Source organism: Pelodiscus sinensis, chromosome 6, assembly GCF_049634645.1.
Source record: "Pelodiscus sinensis isolate JC-2024 chromosome 6, ASM4963464v1, whole genome shotgun sequence".
Classification (NCBI taxonomy): domain Eukaryota; kingdom Metazoa; phylum Chordata; order Testudines; family Trionychidae; genus Pelodiscus; species Pelodiscus sinensis.
In genome coordinates this window covers 94,948,938-94,966,109 of record NC_134716.1, presented here as the reverse complement: position 1 = coordinate 94,966,109, position 17,172 = coordinate 94,948,938, and the positions used below count along the sequence as shown (strand labels likewise).

Genomic DNA, 17,172 nt, shown 5'->3' with positions numbered 1-17,172 from the left:
TCCCTTTTCAAATTCCACCCACCAACCCCAACACCTGAGGCATCCATATACCAGCTGGTAATTGAACTGGAGAATATTTGCAGAGCCAGAGCGTGAGGATCAGATATAATTACTTCTGCCATCCTCTGGCTGTATTTTCTTATGCTGATTAATGCCTGCATTTTATATAACTTGTGTTGTGTAAATAACCCTGTGGCCTTTCCTTTGCCTTGCTGGTTGGTGGCTCTGAGCTAATGAATGGAAGAGGTGTCTGGACAGTGGACCTGGGGGTCTGGGCTAATGCTAATTTTTCTATTGAGATGCCTGCTCCTGCTGCTGCTGCTGCTGCCACCACTTCTTTTAATTGATCGCTGCTGCCTGCATGGGTGCAAAGTTATCCATCCTTCTACGCCCTGGCCTCAGCCCCGCCCCCGGCAGCACGTTTTCTCCACCGAGGCTCGCCTGTCCCACTCCTCGCCCGTTCTGCGGGTTATCCCTTTCGGGCTGTACTTCGGAGCCACCATCTCCTAGCATTACCAATGGAGCTGTACGGAAAGGTAAGGCAGAGGGGCAGCCCTTCCCAAACAATTCAGCGTCTCCTTAACCAGTGGGGCCCTCTGTTGTCTTGCCAAAGTATCCAGCCAAATAACTGAGTTTTGTTTAAGAAGCTGGGGCGAGAGGGGGCAGACCCGAATCCCCTTGGCCGGCTGAAATCCGATCACCTTGGGAAGCAACGTATAAACTCTCCAGGCTGAGAGTGGTAACCACGGTGCCTTGTAGGGAGAGGATTATGGTGGGGGGAGACTAAAGTGTCACGTGTAGCGCTGGCTCCCTAGCACGGCTGGACCCCTTGCTGCCCTGCTACTGGGTTTCTCATCCCACTCTGTCACTTCCAGCGTCCAGCTGGGAGAGGAGTTTGCAGCGCTCCCCTTGGCTGGGCACGGCCTCCTGCTGCACCAGGCTGCTCCTGCTCTGCCTTCCCCAGCGCTTCTGCACGCGGGGCAGGGGGAGGAGGAGGTAGGCGGAGCCGGGGACACGGGGAGGGAGGCAAGGGCCGCGAGGAGCTTCTTGGGAGCTGTAGTTCGTACCCTTCCCGGCTTGCCCGGGCTCGCAGCCGCGGAGGGAGCAGGGAGGACTACAGTTCCCATGGGCGGCCACCGGGGCGCCCGGCCATCCGTGGGAGCGGCCGGGGGGACAGCTCCGGTGCTGATCCCGCCGCCGGTTTGTTAGCCAACGCCGGCGGAGCGCGCGGGGCGGGCTGTGGCCGCACTCGCTGCTCGGCTGGACCCACCCGGCGCCGGGAGCCAGCGGCAGGACGCGCGGCCGAGGATGCGCCACGAGGCTCCCATGCAGGTAGCTCGCCGAAGGGACGCGAGTGGCTAATGAGCAGCTGCTTCCCCGGCGGCGCTCGGGGCGGGGGGGTCGCTGGGGCCGGCCGCAGCCGAGGAAGTGCGGTGGCGTTGGCAGACCTTGCGCTGCTGCGCACAGCAGGCACCGAGCCCGGGGCTGGGAGCAAGCGAGTGTCGCTTCTGCGGCGGGCAGGAGGCGCAGCCCGACTCGCCTTCTCCCGAGGCTCTCCCCTGTCCTACCTGCCCCGTGCTTGGCCGCCGCCTTGCACCGGGGCACGCTCGCCTAAGGGCGATCCCCGCCTGCCCGCTTGCCAGGCTTGGGCCAGCTGCCGGGCTAATTCCCATTCCCGGAGATGCACCACAACCCCAGGGCACACGCCGTCTTGCTGCCAGAGCCGTTCCCGGGCCCAGACGGCGCTCGCTGCTGGCGGAGCAGAGCAGCGGGCAGCTGTGCGCGTTCTAGCCCCGTGGGCAATGTTGTCCTTTTGTGCCACGCACACGGGAAAGCCCTCGCTACTGAGCGGCTGCCAGGGCTTCGTTTTCCATCCACATGTCCTTCTGGCTGGGTTGCCTTTTAAGGGGTATGGTCCGTTATGTGTGCTGCATTAGGAAGTGCTTCAATCTCTTCCCATATTAAGCTCCATTGTGAATGAATCTAAGCTCCTCAGTAAGTGAATTAATTCAAAGTTTTTTTGGGGGGGAGGGGGTGTTATATGCAGTGAGTTCTTATCTCAAAGTTAAGTAGAAAAGGCTGTTAATTAACTGGACAGTTGTCCATTTGCATCAAAGGATAGAATTTGAGATAAGAACAGGGTAGCTCTTTCTTAATTGTTTTTGTGTAGGGAAGAATCTAACTCTTTACACTGGCGAAAGAGATGGATATTTCGATATTATTCATTGTCCTGCGCTATTGTTTTGATAGCCTCAAGCTAGCTGTTGTTTCAAAACCATTTACAATACATGACTTAATTTATTTTAGTGATTTGTATTATTCATTAATTTGTACTTCCATAGCTCATAGGAGCTCAAGTCATGGACCAAAGCTCCATCCACAGTGTGCATTTGAACACAGGATTTTGAATGGAAAATCAATCATGTTTATGTTAGTAGCAATCGATCATATGGAGGTTATATAATTTAACTAACCTTTTTACAGTTATGCTGTGAGTTTAAGTTTTGAAGAACAGCCATGTTTTCTCTTTCCGTATTTACAGTATTGTTGCTATTATCTGGTGTAGCTACTGTACTAGTAATAGAACTTCAACATGAAAGGGTGAAATATGCATCCCTTTTAATATAACTGTACAAAAAGACAGCTTAAAATCTTGGGTAACATTGCTCTGATTACCACAGTTGAAGCTGGATCTATTTGACTTTGAAAAGTGAATGATAAACCCATACATCCTTTATCAGATCAATTGTTTATTTGACACATGCTGACATCTTTCAGCCAAAGAGGAATATTAGAAATAAGCCAAGCATTTCTATCAGTTTTCTGCCTAGACAGTAGAGTTAGTTTAGATGCTGTTAAAAATATACTGTTCTGTATGGTTAATACATGTAGTGTGAATATTTAGAAAGCATTTTCTGTGTTTTACACTTAATTTTATTTAAATATTAGGATAATATTTTGAAGTAAATGGCTTTGGAGTTTGTTCTGCAGAAAAATAGGTTTGTATAATTACAAAGAAAATAGAAGATTTTGCTTGTGTGTGGAGGAAAGTGTACGGTAGGTTTAGTTGTGTATCACATGTATTAAGTTTATTGAGCAAAATCTTGTTAAATAGCCATAGAAACAAGATGATTGCACAAAACTAGAGAGAATCATAAACAGAAAAATCCAAGATTTGTAAAACTAGTTGTCATGTTAAAATCATATCAAATATGATATTTATATGTGTAGTAACATTGTTCATTGTTATAAAAAAACAGCAGAAAACAGTTCCTTAGTATAAAAGTAAAAAAAAAAAGGGGGGGGGGGCTATAAACAGGAGTGCATTTTTTTCCAAAAAGGTTGGTGAAAGGACAAATAATGTATGTTTCAGCACGTCTCATCCAAAACTATGATTGCACAGCATCTGGGTTTCTCCAAGATATGAAAATGCAATCAGGCAGATTAATTCAAATTAGTTGTCATTTTCATTTAGAGGCTGCAGTTCAAATACTTCCTTCCACCACCCAGCATGTCTAAAAACTATTCTTATTAAATCTTCTGGCAAATCACTATTCTGCTGTGGGTTGTTCTTCTAAGGATACATTTCTTTTTCTATCTCTAAGTACAGTTCACAGTCTTTGTCCAAATGGGGGTTTTGATTGACTGAACTAATTGTCCAATTTACTTATTTTATCTGTAAAGGAAGACTTTTGGTTACCTGGTTTCCTGTATAAAGCACATGATGTATATTTTTTCTTAAGTTCCATGGTTTTATTGAATAGCCTGTTATAGAGAAAATGTGTATTCTCTGTTGCTAAAATCTTTCTGAATTGCAAAGAAAGAGGAAGAATCATTAATTCTTTTGATCAAGAAGAAAACCAGAACTAGTGTTTCCTTTACAAGTCAACTAATAGTTAAATACATAATCTCAGAAAATATTAGAAGAAATTATGGGAAATCTCAATGGCACTGATCTTTTTTGCATCCACAAGATCCTTGTTTATACCCAAACAATCTATTTATGTTTGGGCCAATGAGGTCCAAGATACCTGAGGAGGAAAGTCTATCAAGGGAGGGTGCAACTATATGCAATAATATACCCATGTGCATGTATATCACTGCCCTCTGCTGGATGGAATCAGATGTGCTCAGGATTATGTTTAAAAGTGTGAGGGGTAGCCATGTTAGTCTGTAACTGGAAAAAAAACTTTAAAACCAACAAATGGTCTTGCAGCACCTTAGAGATCACACTATCTACATGTTTTGTTAGTCTCAAAGATGCTACAGGACCATTTGTTGTTTTTTAATTCTTTTCAGGACTGTGAAATTTTCTACTGCCAGTCTGGTCACAAGTTGAAAAATAAGACCGATTGATATCTTAATATTACTAACAGGAAGATTGTGGTTTTGGAAGTAACAGTGCTGAATTCTGTTCACTGTGCCACATAAAAGCAATGTGACTGGCATGTGAGGTAGCTGTGTGTATGCAGCCATGGGTTGTAGGAGGTGAATTATTCAATCCTGGCTTTTACAGTTGAGTGAGGAGTGGCAATAAAGCTTGCTTGGAAAGGAGTGTTGCAATAATTTTGGCTGAGATATGGGACTTTGATGGTCAGGGATGTTATATTAACATCGAGTAAACTGATTTGGAACAAATAGAAGTACTGACCTTTTTTAAATATCACAATAGACTCATCTGGAACCTTTTTGTAAAGACTTTTTTTTGAATTGGTAGACATATTTTCTTTGTATCACCCAATAATTTTGCCTGATATTCTGCAAATTCAACTGGACGGTCTTTCAGGGATTTTTTTTTCTCCCTGGGGCTGTCTGCTACACTCTGGTGGAATTATAGGCATGCAATGCATTCTGGGGCACACAATCTCAGGAGGCTTCAGAGCACACGAGATGGCAGTTGGCTTAGCAGGGAAATCCAGATCTGCTGAGTCCCTACCATGAACTTGGCAGGGCATCAGATTAGAACCATGGACCTATTGAATCTGGCTGATCTGGAGAGTGAAGAGGGTATAAGGAGTCAGAAAAAGCAATGTGTGACTTTCTCTCTACCAAGGAAGGAAATAAGCATATTTTCCTCAGAACTTTTCACATTCTGCTGTCACCAGTGATGGTTGTGCTTGTACAACAGTAAACAAAACAAAGCTATGCTGGTTTCTAATGTATTAGAAAATATGTCAAAACAAAATGGAGACTGACAACAGCAGAAGGGAAAAGGAAATGCTATTTCCAAGCTCTTTTGATGCTAATATCAAACTGATGAATAAAGCCAAATAAAAGCTATACAAGAACATCAGTTAACATAACCACATGTCTCTTAGCATTCAATAAAACTATCTGCTCCTTCCCAATTTGTTTAACTTTCTGTTACCAACATAGTACATTGCTGTTCCTGGAGGATGTGCATAAAAAATTCCACACTTTTTAAATGATGTTGTAGAGTCTTGATTCTCTGACTGGCTAGGGTTATAGTCACATATTGTACACAGAATATTTGGTTGTAAGGTGGGTTTCTTGCTGAAGTAGTATGCATATATTTATATGCTGTGAACTAGACTGCTCCTCAGAATGTGTCTGTCTTAAACAACATTAGTGACGTCTCTTACAAACATTGTTAAACTGCTCCCATAACTTGGTGACAAGTGGAGCAAAGGGAGGCAGATACTTGCAAACTTTGCTGCTGTGCTGGGGAAAACATGTATTAAGATCACCATTCCAACAGTACTTTGCTGTTCTAATAGCACCTTTCATCTGTTGTGATTATGGTGCTGTGACTACATTAATGACTGAAACCTCAAAACATCTCAGAGGCAGGTGGGCATCCTCTGATATTGCTAAGTATTGTTATCTTCATTTGACCCTTCAGGAAGCCAAGCCACAAGGAGGGTACGATCACAAAGGCAGGCTGTAGAAGAGTGAGGTATAGAACACAAAATCCTGATATCCAGGGCTGTGCTTTAAACACAAGACTGACTTTCTCTTCATGCTTATGCCAGCCAACCACGGAGGACATGAAGGGATCTTGTGTATGAGGCTCCTTGTCACATTTTAACCATTTTAGAAAAGAGATTGAACTTGAACATCAAGGCCAAATTGAGTAGTGATTTGCATTCAGTACAGTCCCATTGGAGTCCACAGGATCATCTGCACTATCAGTCAATTTTGAATTTGGCCCATTACTGTATTTCTATATTGTTCTAAATACATATGTTTGATTATTCATAGACAAAGTAAAGGTAACACAGCATGCCTTCAGGTGTGAGGAATTATATCACTGGAGTGAGTGGGAGTCTATTTCTTTGTAGTAAATAGTAGTAATAATTGTGACTTAGAGGGCATCGTCATAAATAGAAAGGCAATGCTGTTCTTTGAAACATCCCTATAAATCATTATCACTGGAGAAATCAACCACTGACTGTCCTTGTGAGGGGGAGAAACAGAATTCTTCCCACTCACAACAGTAGACTTTACTTGTTTTTTTCCCTTACATAATTATAAAAATATCTTAACACAGAATATTGTAAAACAAAGGAATAAGCCTGGGCATGTCTTGGCCAAACAGGAGCATTTCCCTTTTCATCCTATTTTGTATCAGTGCAGGGGCTTCATTTTGTATGGCACAAGTGCAGCATGTTCTGTGCATATAAAGGCAAGATGACTTGATAGGCATCACAGAGTTCAGGGAACTCAATCCTGCCTTGATAAAGAATATTGTTGCACAGACATCAATTCTGTCTAGGAGTAGGTCCTGTAAGGCCATACGAAGGAACATGACTAAATGCCTCATTTAGCATGGTGTGTGTTGCACATAAACTCATAACTCTTCAGACATCCTCATTCAGGGATCAGTTCTTGCCCTACATAATTTAAGATTTTTATCAGTGACCTGCAAAAGAACATAAAATTGTCAATGGTAAAGTTTGCAAGTGACAAAAATTTGGGAAGTTGTAAGTATGAAGGGCCGCGGTCATTTGTACGGGGTGATCTGGATTGCTTGGTGAGTTGATACAAGCAAACTGAACTTTTAATGGAGACAAAATGTAAATGTGGAAATCAAGGAACAAACAACGTAAGCTATGCTAGCAGAATCAGGGACTATTCTGGGAGGCAGTGACTAAAAGATTTGTGGGTCCTGGAAGATAATCTGCTAAACATGAGCTCCCAGTGCAACGATGTGGCTAAAAGAGTTAATGCAATCTTTGGATGCCTAAACAGAATCTTGATTGGAACAGAGAGGTTATTTCACCTAATGTGGCACTGGTGCAATTGCCTACTGGAATATTGTCTAGTGCAGTGGTTTGCAGCCTGTTTTATACTGTGGATTGGCAAACCTATTCACAAACTTTTGGTGGACCAATAATATTTTATTCACATATTTAGATATTCATTATGCAAATAAATATGAAAATATACAAATAAAATGATAGCTGTCCACCTAGCCTCAACCCAGCCCCTTGCTCCACAGTGTCTAACACTCTTTAACTGCCACCCTCGCATCCTGTGCCATTTGACCCTTTAACTTCTGAACCCTGTAGCCCATGCCAGCACCCTTTGCCCCATGATCCCACCACTCCCTCACTCAACACACCTTTGCCCCCAGACTCCCCAGAGTGAGGCTGATACTCTAGTGAGCATGACAGTTATGGTCACATGGGCAGGGGGAGCAGCTATTGGTGGTGTGTCCCCTCCCTCCCTAAGTGTCTTGTGCCCCCATGGGGGGGGGTGAGTGTGGAGCCCCAGCTGGGTCACCATTACTGAGAAGGGAGGGAATCGCCTCCTGCTCTGCCGCCTGCTGCTGCTTCTTCAGTGCCAGCGCCGCTGCTAGCAAAAATCAGCCCTGCAAGTCAAGGAGGGCGGGGGTGGCCCAGAGCCCCTGCCAGGCTGCCAATACTGAGGTGGGAGGAGGGTGTCCCCTGCTTTGCCTCCTTCTCCCACTGCATCAGGCCTAGTGCTGCCACCAGCAAAATTGGCCATGTGGGTGTAACCCTTCCACTGGGTAGGCCCGGCAGCAACCAGGGCCGGGTTCAATATCTAGGGTCCATCTTTCACAGAACTGGCTCAAGCCACCACCCAGTAGCTTGGGAAATTCACACACCCCGGGCGCTTCTGAGAGGCAATGCTTCCCCACTCGCAAGCACAGAGTCTGAGTGTCGAAAAGAAACATTTTATGAAAGAGAAATCACATGGCATTATCTTAGGAAAATACCACAAACAGAGTTCATAGCCCCCTCCCCCACAAGTAACTGTCCCAGCTCAAAAGGATTGAGCAATGTCTTTTGCCCCTCAGGCTCACCAGTCCATCAAGGATGACTCCATTCCAACACTGATCCTCCATCAGCCCTGGCTGAATTGGATTTACGTAGCCACACCTCAGATTCCTTCACCCTTCTGGCATGAGCTGTATTTACATATCAACAGTTAATTATCTTGCAGAGCTAAGCAACTGGAATGAGCTCCCAGGGCAGCTCTTTTAGCTGGCTGATAAGCCATAATTCAGTCCCGGTTTACATCGGTGAGGGGAGAGTATGGTGCCCCATCTGAGGTACCATCTTATGGGGGGGGGGGGGGGGCCCACGGGAGGAGAGAGGGTGGTGCCTCTTGCTCCTCCTGCTCCTGCTGCTACCTCAGTCCCAGTGCAAAAATGAGCCACTACAGCTCACTGTGGGAAGTGGTGGCTGTGCATGAGCCACTTCCTGCAATTCTCACTGGCCAGCAATGGTGAACTGTGGCCAATGGGAGTTGTGAGCAGCTGTACCACTGGATGTTCAGGTAAACAATGCATCTGTTGGCCTGATAGGGGCTAACGCTGGTGAACAGTGTTTGGCTTGTGGGCCACTTATTGCCTATCCTGGGACTGAATGATCACAATGGTCCCTTCTAGCCTTGGAATATGACTCTGTTCTCATCCTTTGCCATCACACGTTTTTACTTTGTATTGTGGAAATAAGAAAAGAGATGCCCATATGACCTGAGACTTATTTTCATGCAATACAAAGGATCATGCCTACTGTTTATGCTTGTTTGTGCCCTGTGGAGTGACGTGGTGTGGCCAGAGAGTAAAAAACTACCCTCTCGCCCATGTGGGCAGAGCCAGATCTGCCTCCCCTCTTCCACCAGAAGCAAGTAACAGGAACCAGAAGCATAAAGGGGAGAGCCTCCAGCTCAAATTGGGGCTAAGGCTCCAAGGGAGGCAGACAGATCCTGCTCACACTCAGCTACTGAGCCCAGTGATGCCCTGCCCACCAGAGAACCAGTATCTACCCCCCATGCCTGCTGCTGGCCACCTACCTGAGGGGAGGAGATGAAGATGCCCCATGGTTCCAGGGACATGCCAAAGGGAAGGAAAGAGCTGACCTTAGTTAGGCAGTAGCTCTACCTAGGAATCATCGGTGTATTGCAGCTAAATCCCCACCAATGCAGTGGCAAACCACTGCCACAGTTAAGGCCCTTGTTTGGAGCCAGGTGGTAGGGGTGGGCCTGGATCTCACCTGCCACCCCATCTCTGGGGTGGCAGCCTCCCCTTGCCAGGCCCAAAGGCCTGCATTCATCAGCTTTCTCCTAGAGCAATGTTTCTCAAAGTGGTTCATGAAACCACTTTGAGAAATCTGCTAACTGTCTGTGATGCTTTGTTTACTTACCGGCACCGCGGCATAGCAGCCTCACAGCTCCCATTGGCTGCAGTTCACCATTTGTAGCCAAGCCACATGCTTCTTTCTTTGGTGGATTTAAGAGTACCTGCTGAATGTTCAGTGAAAGAACAAGTTTGTTAGTGTTGCCCTGCCAGATGTGAATGGGACCCTATAATAAATACCCTATTTTATACTCAGTTATTGTGAATAGACAAGTGCCGACTTGTGATTCTGAGAAAGTTCTTTGTGTTTTGCTGAAAGTAAAATTCAGCCTATATAATAGTAAAATGGCAAAGTAATGGCAGGGTTTGCACTGTTCTAGAGCAGGAACATAATGACACTAGCCTGTTTGGAATGTTGAATTTGACACATTTGTTACAGCCACTGTCGACTGTCTTTTTTTCCTTCTATTGGTATATTTACTACTGAATAAACATTCTGAGAAATAGAAGTTCTTTGATTATCCACAGAACAGTGTCCCCATGAGCAACGCAGGCAGCAGCGCCTCATACTCCTCTGCTAATGTTCCTCAGCCCTTACAGTGAGGGAACCACTGCTAGGAATGATAAAGTATATATCCTGGGGTGTAGTTGTACTTCTAGAAAGAGATATATTGTCCTCCAGAGCTTTTTGAGAGCATACATTCCCAGTAGTTTGCAATTAATAAAGGGGAACACTGTGTAAAATTCTCAGTAATCCTCCTATGCTTCGCACACATTTGCCCAGTTCAGAAGTATGAACTTATTTAAATCTTTTGCCTTCCACTTCCATAGCTATAAGTGTGTATACTATTAAGCTGCAGCTACACTACATTATTTTGGGGTACAGTCTTATCCCAAAATAGCTATCCCACATCTTAACAGCAAGCCCATTATTTTGGGCTCGCTACTCTGATGTCCCTGTAAACCTCATTCCATGAGGAGGAAGGGATGCTTTGGAATAGTGGGTTATTTTGAAATAATATACACAATTTGAGCTATTTAAATTTCAGATCTTATTTCAAGCTACAGTGCAGTGTAGATGCACCCTTAGTCTCCCAAAATAAAATTCTAGTATGGATATATCCAACTTTCCCAATACTCTGTGTAGCGGGTTCACTCACTTTTTTTTTTTTTGGCCTGGCTCTTCCCTCCAGAGTGGCCAGTTGGGGCAAGTAGCTGGCTGCTCAGATGCCCCATTTGGGTGTGGTGGTGGCTTCAGGGCACTGCCCTCGGGCAGTGACCACTCCTCGGTTTCTCCACACCCCTCTTCTGGGGGAGAGTCCACGTTGTTATGGTTCACTTTGCCTCCAGGGTCCTCCTGAGGCTCGGGGACCCCCCGTTCTTCTCCTTGGGGACTCCTAACTCCCCTCACGCCATCGTGACCTCAGGCCCCTTAACAGCTCCTCTAGGCAGGCTGCAGGATCTCCAGGCCTCTGCTCCCTGGTAACAGGCACACCTTTGCCTGCATGGTTGCCTCCTGGACTTATGGGCTGGGACTTCCCTGGCTCAGTCTCCCCCTGACTACCACAGCTACCTCCTTGCTAGCTGTGACCACCTCCTATGTGGCCCAGCCCCTTTAGGGCTGCCTCCATTGCTCACCCTGGCCTCCTATGCAGCACTGGGCCTCAGGCCGTGTAGCCTGGGTTCCGCCTGCCTGAGCCATCCCAGTCCTTCCCTCTCCAGGGAGCCATCTTCTTCCCTGGCCATCAGGTCTTAACTGCTCTCTCTTCCAGAGCAGCAGGCCAGTCCTTGACTCTGCTCCCAGGAGCTGTTCTTATAGCCCTCAGCTGGGCCCTCCTAATTGCCCACAGCTGGGCTCTCCTCCCTCCAGCTCCTTGGCCCCTGAAAGGTCCAGGGCAGGGCAACACCCTGCCACATCTGTCTGTTGTACCGTACCTGTACTCCAGTCTTCTGATTTTCTAGTAGAATGTCACTCTTCCAGGATTTTTATGACTCAGTTTCTGCAAGAACCCATGGGCTGAGAGCTGGAGTCTGTCGGGTTTGATGGGGGCTCTGCTTCCTTGTTTCCATCAGGGCCCAGGTGTAAGTCTCTCAATTCCTCTTGGTGACACAGCTTTTCAGGAAGTCCCATGGAAGGGGCATGAGCACCAGCCTTCCATGATTCCCTGACTGGCTGACACATCCTCTATAAAACAGCAAGCCATTTATGGGAGTTGTCTCAGCAATGCAGACCACTGGTGGTGCGCCTCTGCCTTACACCCTGCTTGCTGCTCCTTGTTGCAACTTGCCTTGATCCCAGACTCATGACTCTCAATCTCAGCTTCGTGCTCCAGATCCATATTTACTGACTCTGGCTGAAGACCATTGCTGATCCCAGTGAAACACCATTGGCCCAGCTTGGTCCCTGTTCTCACCTATGCTCTTAATTTGGTAATTGACTCTGACTTTGCAGTTTTGACTTGACCTTGTCTCAGATTGGTCTCTGGTCTTTGACCCTGTTACTGTGCAGCCCAGCACCCCTTGATTTTGTATACCTATAAATGTGTGTGTGGGCATGAGGATGACAACTCTCAGGTGACAGTCAAGAAAAAAGGTGTCTTCTCCTGGCCTCTTGCTGTAGCTGTGGATCTAGAATTAGTGACCACTGGGTTCAGATATATTCCAGCAATAGATGGAACCAGATGTAGAGTGGAACAGAACAGGGTGTATCTATGGTGTGTTGACATCACACAGGTGCTTTGTCATATTATGCTTTGCCAGATTTTTTTTTTTCAGTGATGATGGCTTGGTGTTTTTGTAAACAATGTACAGCTAAAAGCTATAAATGAGCATAAAGCTATAATTAACATTTTATTTTCTTTTTTTGGTATATGTTTACTAAGAAATCTAGTCATTCAAGACTGAGTTGGAGGCATGAAAGTAGAACGGTTTTGTTTGTATTTATTAAAGAAATCAGAAAGATGAAAGATTATTGACATGTTCAGTTAGTCATGATTACTGATTTTCATCTTAACTTCATTAAATATTACCTAATTAAATCTCATCATGACACACAATGACACTCACATTTTGCACACACATGCAAAATAAGTTTTATAAGTATTAAAGCCAGTGTTTTCAAACTTCCATGCCTAAAGTTAGGTGCTGACATTTACATTTAGTCAAGAACCTTGGTAAATTGAAGCTGTCTGTGACTGTGCTAAGCTGTTCTGAAGATGAGGCAGTTAGGTACTTCTGATGAGCCTGAGGCATTCCCAGCATGCTGCAGATTGGCACATGCTACATAAGGTCCCTTTGCTGGAGTTTATCTTTAGTGATAATGTAGGCTGAGCTTCATGTTCCGTTTACTCCCAAAGCCTGGTTAGTACGAGATCCTACAGGAAGCCCTAACATATCTACATGAGTTGCATCTTTAATACCCTGGTGAAGTTGACAAGGCATATATTCAAAGCAAGGTAACAGAATTTTCTCAGGATCTTTTTGTAGGCATCGGCTCCTGCTAACAGGGTGGTCAGCAGAGAGCCCTGACTCTATAGGCAAGGTCATGGATCCAGCTACCCTGTGGAAGTATCTATATGTGGATTCATTTGCCTAACTATAGGCACACCTGTTTGCAATTTTTGCTATATACAGTCAATATCAAGGTTTTCTCTCTGTCCCTGTCTGAAACTGGAATGTATGTGCACTGTAATTTGTATTGCCAAATCCAAACATTCAAAGATCATGTCAGGCCAAGAATAATGTGATTGGCTTTAAACTCATCAGATTCTCTAAATCATTGACTTAAATTCTCAGAGCATTTCCCAGACCTCCCCTTAAGATTGAGAGAAAGGAGGATCACCATGAGCCATGTTAGGTTTTATATATCCTCTCTTTGGGCCAAAAACCAAAGGAGTGCAAATACAGGTACAAGCTTTTGAGTTCTGCTTCTGTCCAGTAGAGGGTACTGGTGTAAACACACATTTAGGCTGATACATTACGCAAGAGGAGGGTTTTTCCTTTTTCCAGTTAGTTGCTTCAGTGATACGTTAAGAACAGAAATAATAATAATTCGGATGTCTTACATAGCGCACATGTGAACATGTGACTATGTATGTTACTTGTGTCCTAGAATATAGGCAGAGGGGTGTCAGTGGGAGGATGATGCAAGACATCACAGTAATGATGATTGAAAGTCTGTTCTGCAGCAATTAGCAGTCCTGTCATATTCAAACCAGTAGATTTAAAACAACGTTTCAAGCAAGTAGTTTGGAAGTCAAGAAGCCTGACAGTAACCCTTAGAAGGTCAGGACAATAATATCTGAAATATCTTTTGAATGCTCTGTTGAAAGAAATACTATTTGCTTCATTAATTTTACAGAACATTTCCAGAGTTCTACTGTAGCCTAACTGTAGAGTACTGAACTATTAATGTGAATGCTGTAATATTTTTTATAAAAGGGGCTGAAAATACACAGTTTAGACTTTTTGCTGACGATGCAATGGACTATGTAGGTGTTTTTGCTTGTATAAATGAATCATTCACATTCTTAACTAAATATTTATGATTTTGAGTGTCCGAATGGTAATGTAGGCCGAAATTTTCAGGGCTGATCATCTGGAACTCCCATTTATTTAGTTGTCTAAATGTAGATTTATTAGCCTAATTTAAAACATAGGGCTCTTTAAAAATATAGGCCCCTATCATCTGTAATATTGTACTGCATGAACACTGTATTCATGCATTAACTGTATTGCATTTGAACATTGTGTTCAAAATTCTACTGCTGCACATAGAAGAAGAGACTGAAAGAGAACAAAAGGAAGATATTTTTGGCAAAATGACTTTACCAAGAGGGTATGTGATAATGAAAAGAGTAGTGGCAAAATGCTTTGGGTGAGGCTCTAGCTATTATGAAAACTGTGACCTTGCCACATCAAATGGGTCCTGCAGTTTCATTGGATCTAAAATAGATAAAGATTGTGGCACAAGTTGACAAAGGCAAGGATTGCAAAGTTGAGTGAATATACCCCTGTGTCTACACTGCACAGTTACACCTCACATTGCCTCCTTATTTTACCATCTAATATATCATCTTTATATGTATTTTAGAGAATCTGTGTGTCTGTCTGTGAGTCAGTTTTTTCAAAAACTCCTCCTAAACGGTAAAACCTAAATTTGGTACACAGCTTCCTCTTATCCTAACTTAAAGCAAGATGAGGGTTTATTTGTGCTAGTGTAACTGCCACCAGATGGATTTGAACCTAGGACTTCTGGATCTTCCTGTAGTAGCCTCTAAAGCATGACCTATAAAGCCAGCTGTTTCTCAGCTTAGGTTGTAGAGCTCCCTTGTTCGTATCTTTCTCTGTGCTCTAAGTGTCACTACGTGGGACAGTGAAGCACATTCAGTGTGTGGGTTACACTAGGAAAATGGGATGTGCCTGGAATAAGATTGTTTCCCATAACACAGAAAAGGAGAGGGCTGATTATATTGCAGAGTGACCGCAGGAGGCCGCAAGCATGAGGGACAGGTATACTGTGGAGTGACCACAGCGGGGCGGCCATACCAGGTGGAGAATGGCCAGCTGGGGTCAGGGTTTTCCATGTTGCTGGCCACTGGTCCAGGTAAGTGGCTTCCTGCCCTAAACCCCTCCCCCAGCCCTCGCCTGCAGTACCCACCAGCCAGCAGCCATGCTGGGGCTGGGCCATGCAGCCCTGGTCCCTCCTTTCCAGGAGCACCACTGGGAGCGAGGGCTGAGCTGTGCAGCCCTGCTGCTCCCATGAACACCACTGGCGGTGCAGCCCCCACCCTCCAGGAGCACCACTGGGAGCTGGGGCCAGGGCTGGGCCACACAGCCCTCTCCCCCACAAAGCACCAACCCTGGCCCTCCTTCATGGAATAGTCCTGCCAGCAACTGGAGCTAGCCACCACAGGACTGGCCCCCTCTAAGAGGAGCTGGGGGCGGGAGCAACAGCTGTAGCACCATCCTTGCCACTGTGAGCCCCCCAGACCTTCCAGCCCCCTGCTTTGAAATTCCCACCCCTTCCATCCCTCTGACTCATGCACCCAGACCCACTCTCCTAAGCTGCCCCACACCCAATCCCCCTGCCCTGACTCCTGCACCCCTCCATACATGCCCTAAAGGACTGGAGCAATGCCAAGTAAGTCTTCTAGTCTAACTTATATTTGGGAGAGTTTGTTTTGACCGAGTCTGTCTCTCCATTTGTTGAAGAACTCCTCCTAAACAGAGCCAGGATCACCAAATTTGGTACACAGCGTCCTCTTATCAAAACTTAAAGCAAGGTCAGGGTTCGGTTGTGTGGGGGTAAGGGGAAGCTTTGCATACTCAGAAGCATAAAACCAGGCAGAATCATCAGGCAGATAAAAGGGCCTGGCTGGCCAACCTAGGCACTGCCTCAGCCCCGAGCCTCCCAACCCCCCACATCTCCTTGAGAGCTGGTGGGGAAGGCTGCAGCTCTGCCTCCCCGCCCTCCATTCACATTGCTGGCTATTCTCCTTCATCACAGAGCAAGGGGAAAATGCACGGTTTGCTGCATTCCTCACTATGGCTGGGGAGCGCAGTGGGCACACAAACCTGGACCTGCTCCAGCTGGGGGACGTGCACCTCCCCCCCAGCTGCACACACCGGAGCTGCAACTGTCATAGGGTATGTCTACACTACAGCGTCATTTCGAAATAAGCTATTTTGAAATAGTTAATTCGAAATAGCTTATTTCAAAATAACACGTCTTGTTTTGAAATAACAGTTTGCTATTTCGAAATAGTGGACGCTGAATCGCATTTAAGGCCAGCCAGAACCAGGTCTGGCAGGGCCTCAGGTCAGGAGTTACTTTGTGTGGCTGATGCCTGAGGCTATCTGAGGCCAGTGCTTAAAGGGACCCCCATGGACAGCCAGTTCTCAGGTTTCCCTGCTTGCTTGTCTACCTCGATGAGGGACAGCAAAGCATTTTGTCCCTGCGTGCTCTGCTTGCCCTCACTTGGGATACAGCAGCACTCTGCAACATGGAGCCAGAGCTGCCTCTGGGCACTCTGGTGCTTCTCTTGGACCCGTTGCTGCGAGCCTGGCTGCACTTTCTGCAGGCAGCCATCTGGGAGGTCCATTGGGGGGCTGTTTGTATCCAGGAGGCCCTGCGGGAGAGCTTCCACCCTGAGGAGCACTGAGAGCCTCCCTGGTCTGCCCCACTGGGGGCTTGTGCCTCATTCCTCCCTCACATCCTTCCACTTACCTCCCCCAGCCTCCCTTCCTGATGTAAAATAAAATACATGTTTTTTCATAAACACAAACTTTCTCTATTTAACAAAACTCAGGGGGGAAGGGGGGAATGAAACTCTAGTGAGACTGGGGAAAGAAGGTGGGAAGGGAGTGGGGAGGGGGAAACCTGGGAGGGGGAATCAAGGGGAAGAAGGGGGAGGGGAAGCTCAGGGGCGGGGGATCTTGCCGGACCAACTTAATTGGCTCCTGGGTTCGCATGTAGCCTTTGGTGGCCAGGCTGGCTGCTATCCTGCCATAGACAGCTGCGTTCCTCCGTCTAGTGCAGAGATCATGGACATTGGGGGCATCCCCCCCAAACCTGAATAAGGTCGTTGATCTCCACCCTGGAC

At 46.1% G+C, this 17,172-nt stretch overlaps 1 protein-coding gene across 2 annotated transcripts in view; it reads left to right on the top strand.

Moving 5' to 3' along the window:
* The first annotated feature begins 234 nt into the window (after positions 1–234).
* RAB3C (RAB3C, member RAS oncogene family) overlaps positions 235–17,172 on the top strand; it is a 217,433-nt gene continuing 200,495 nt past the window's right edge. Inside the window, exon 1 of one of the 2 annotated variants that reach the window (XM_075932411.1) lies at positions 235–536. In XM_075932411.1, coding sequence (XP_075788526.1) covers positions 519–536 — 18 coding nt within the window. In that variant the 5' untranslated portion in view covers positions 235–518. Of the gene's footprint in view, positions 537–1,109; positions 1,333–17,172 lie in introns of those variants that run through there. The other variant, XM_006112663.4, reaches the window with a different exon arrangement.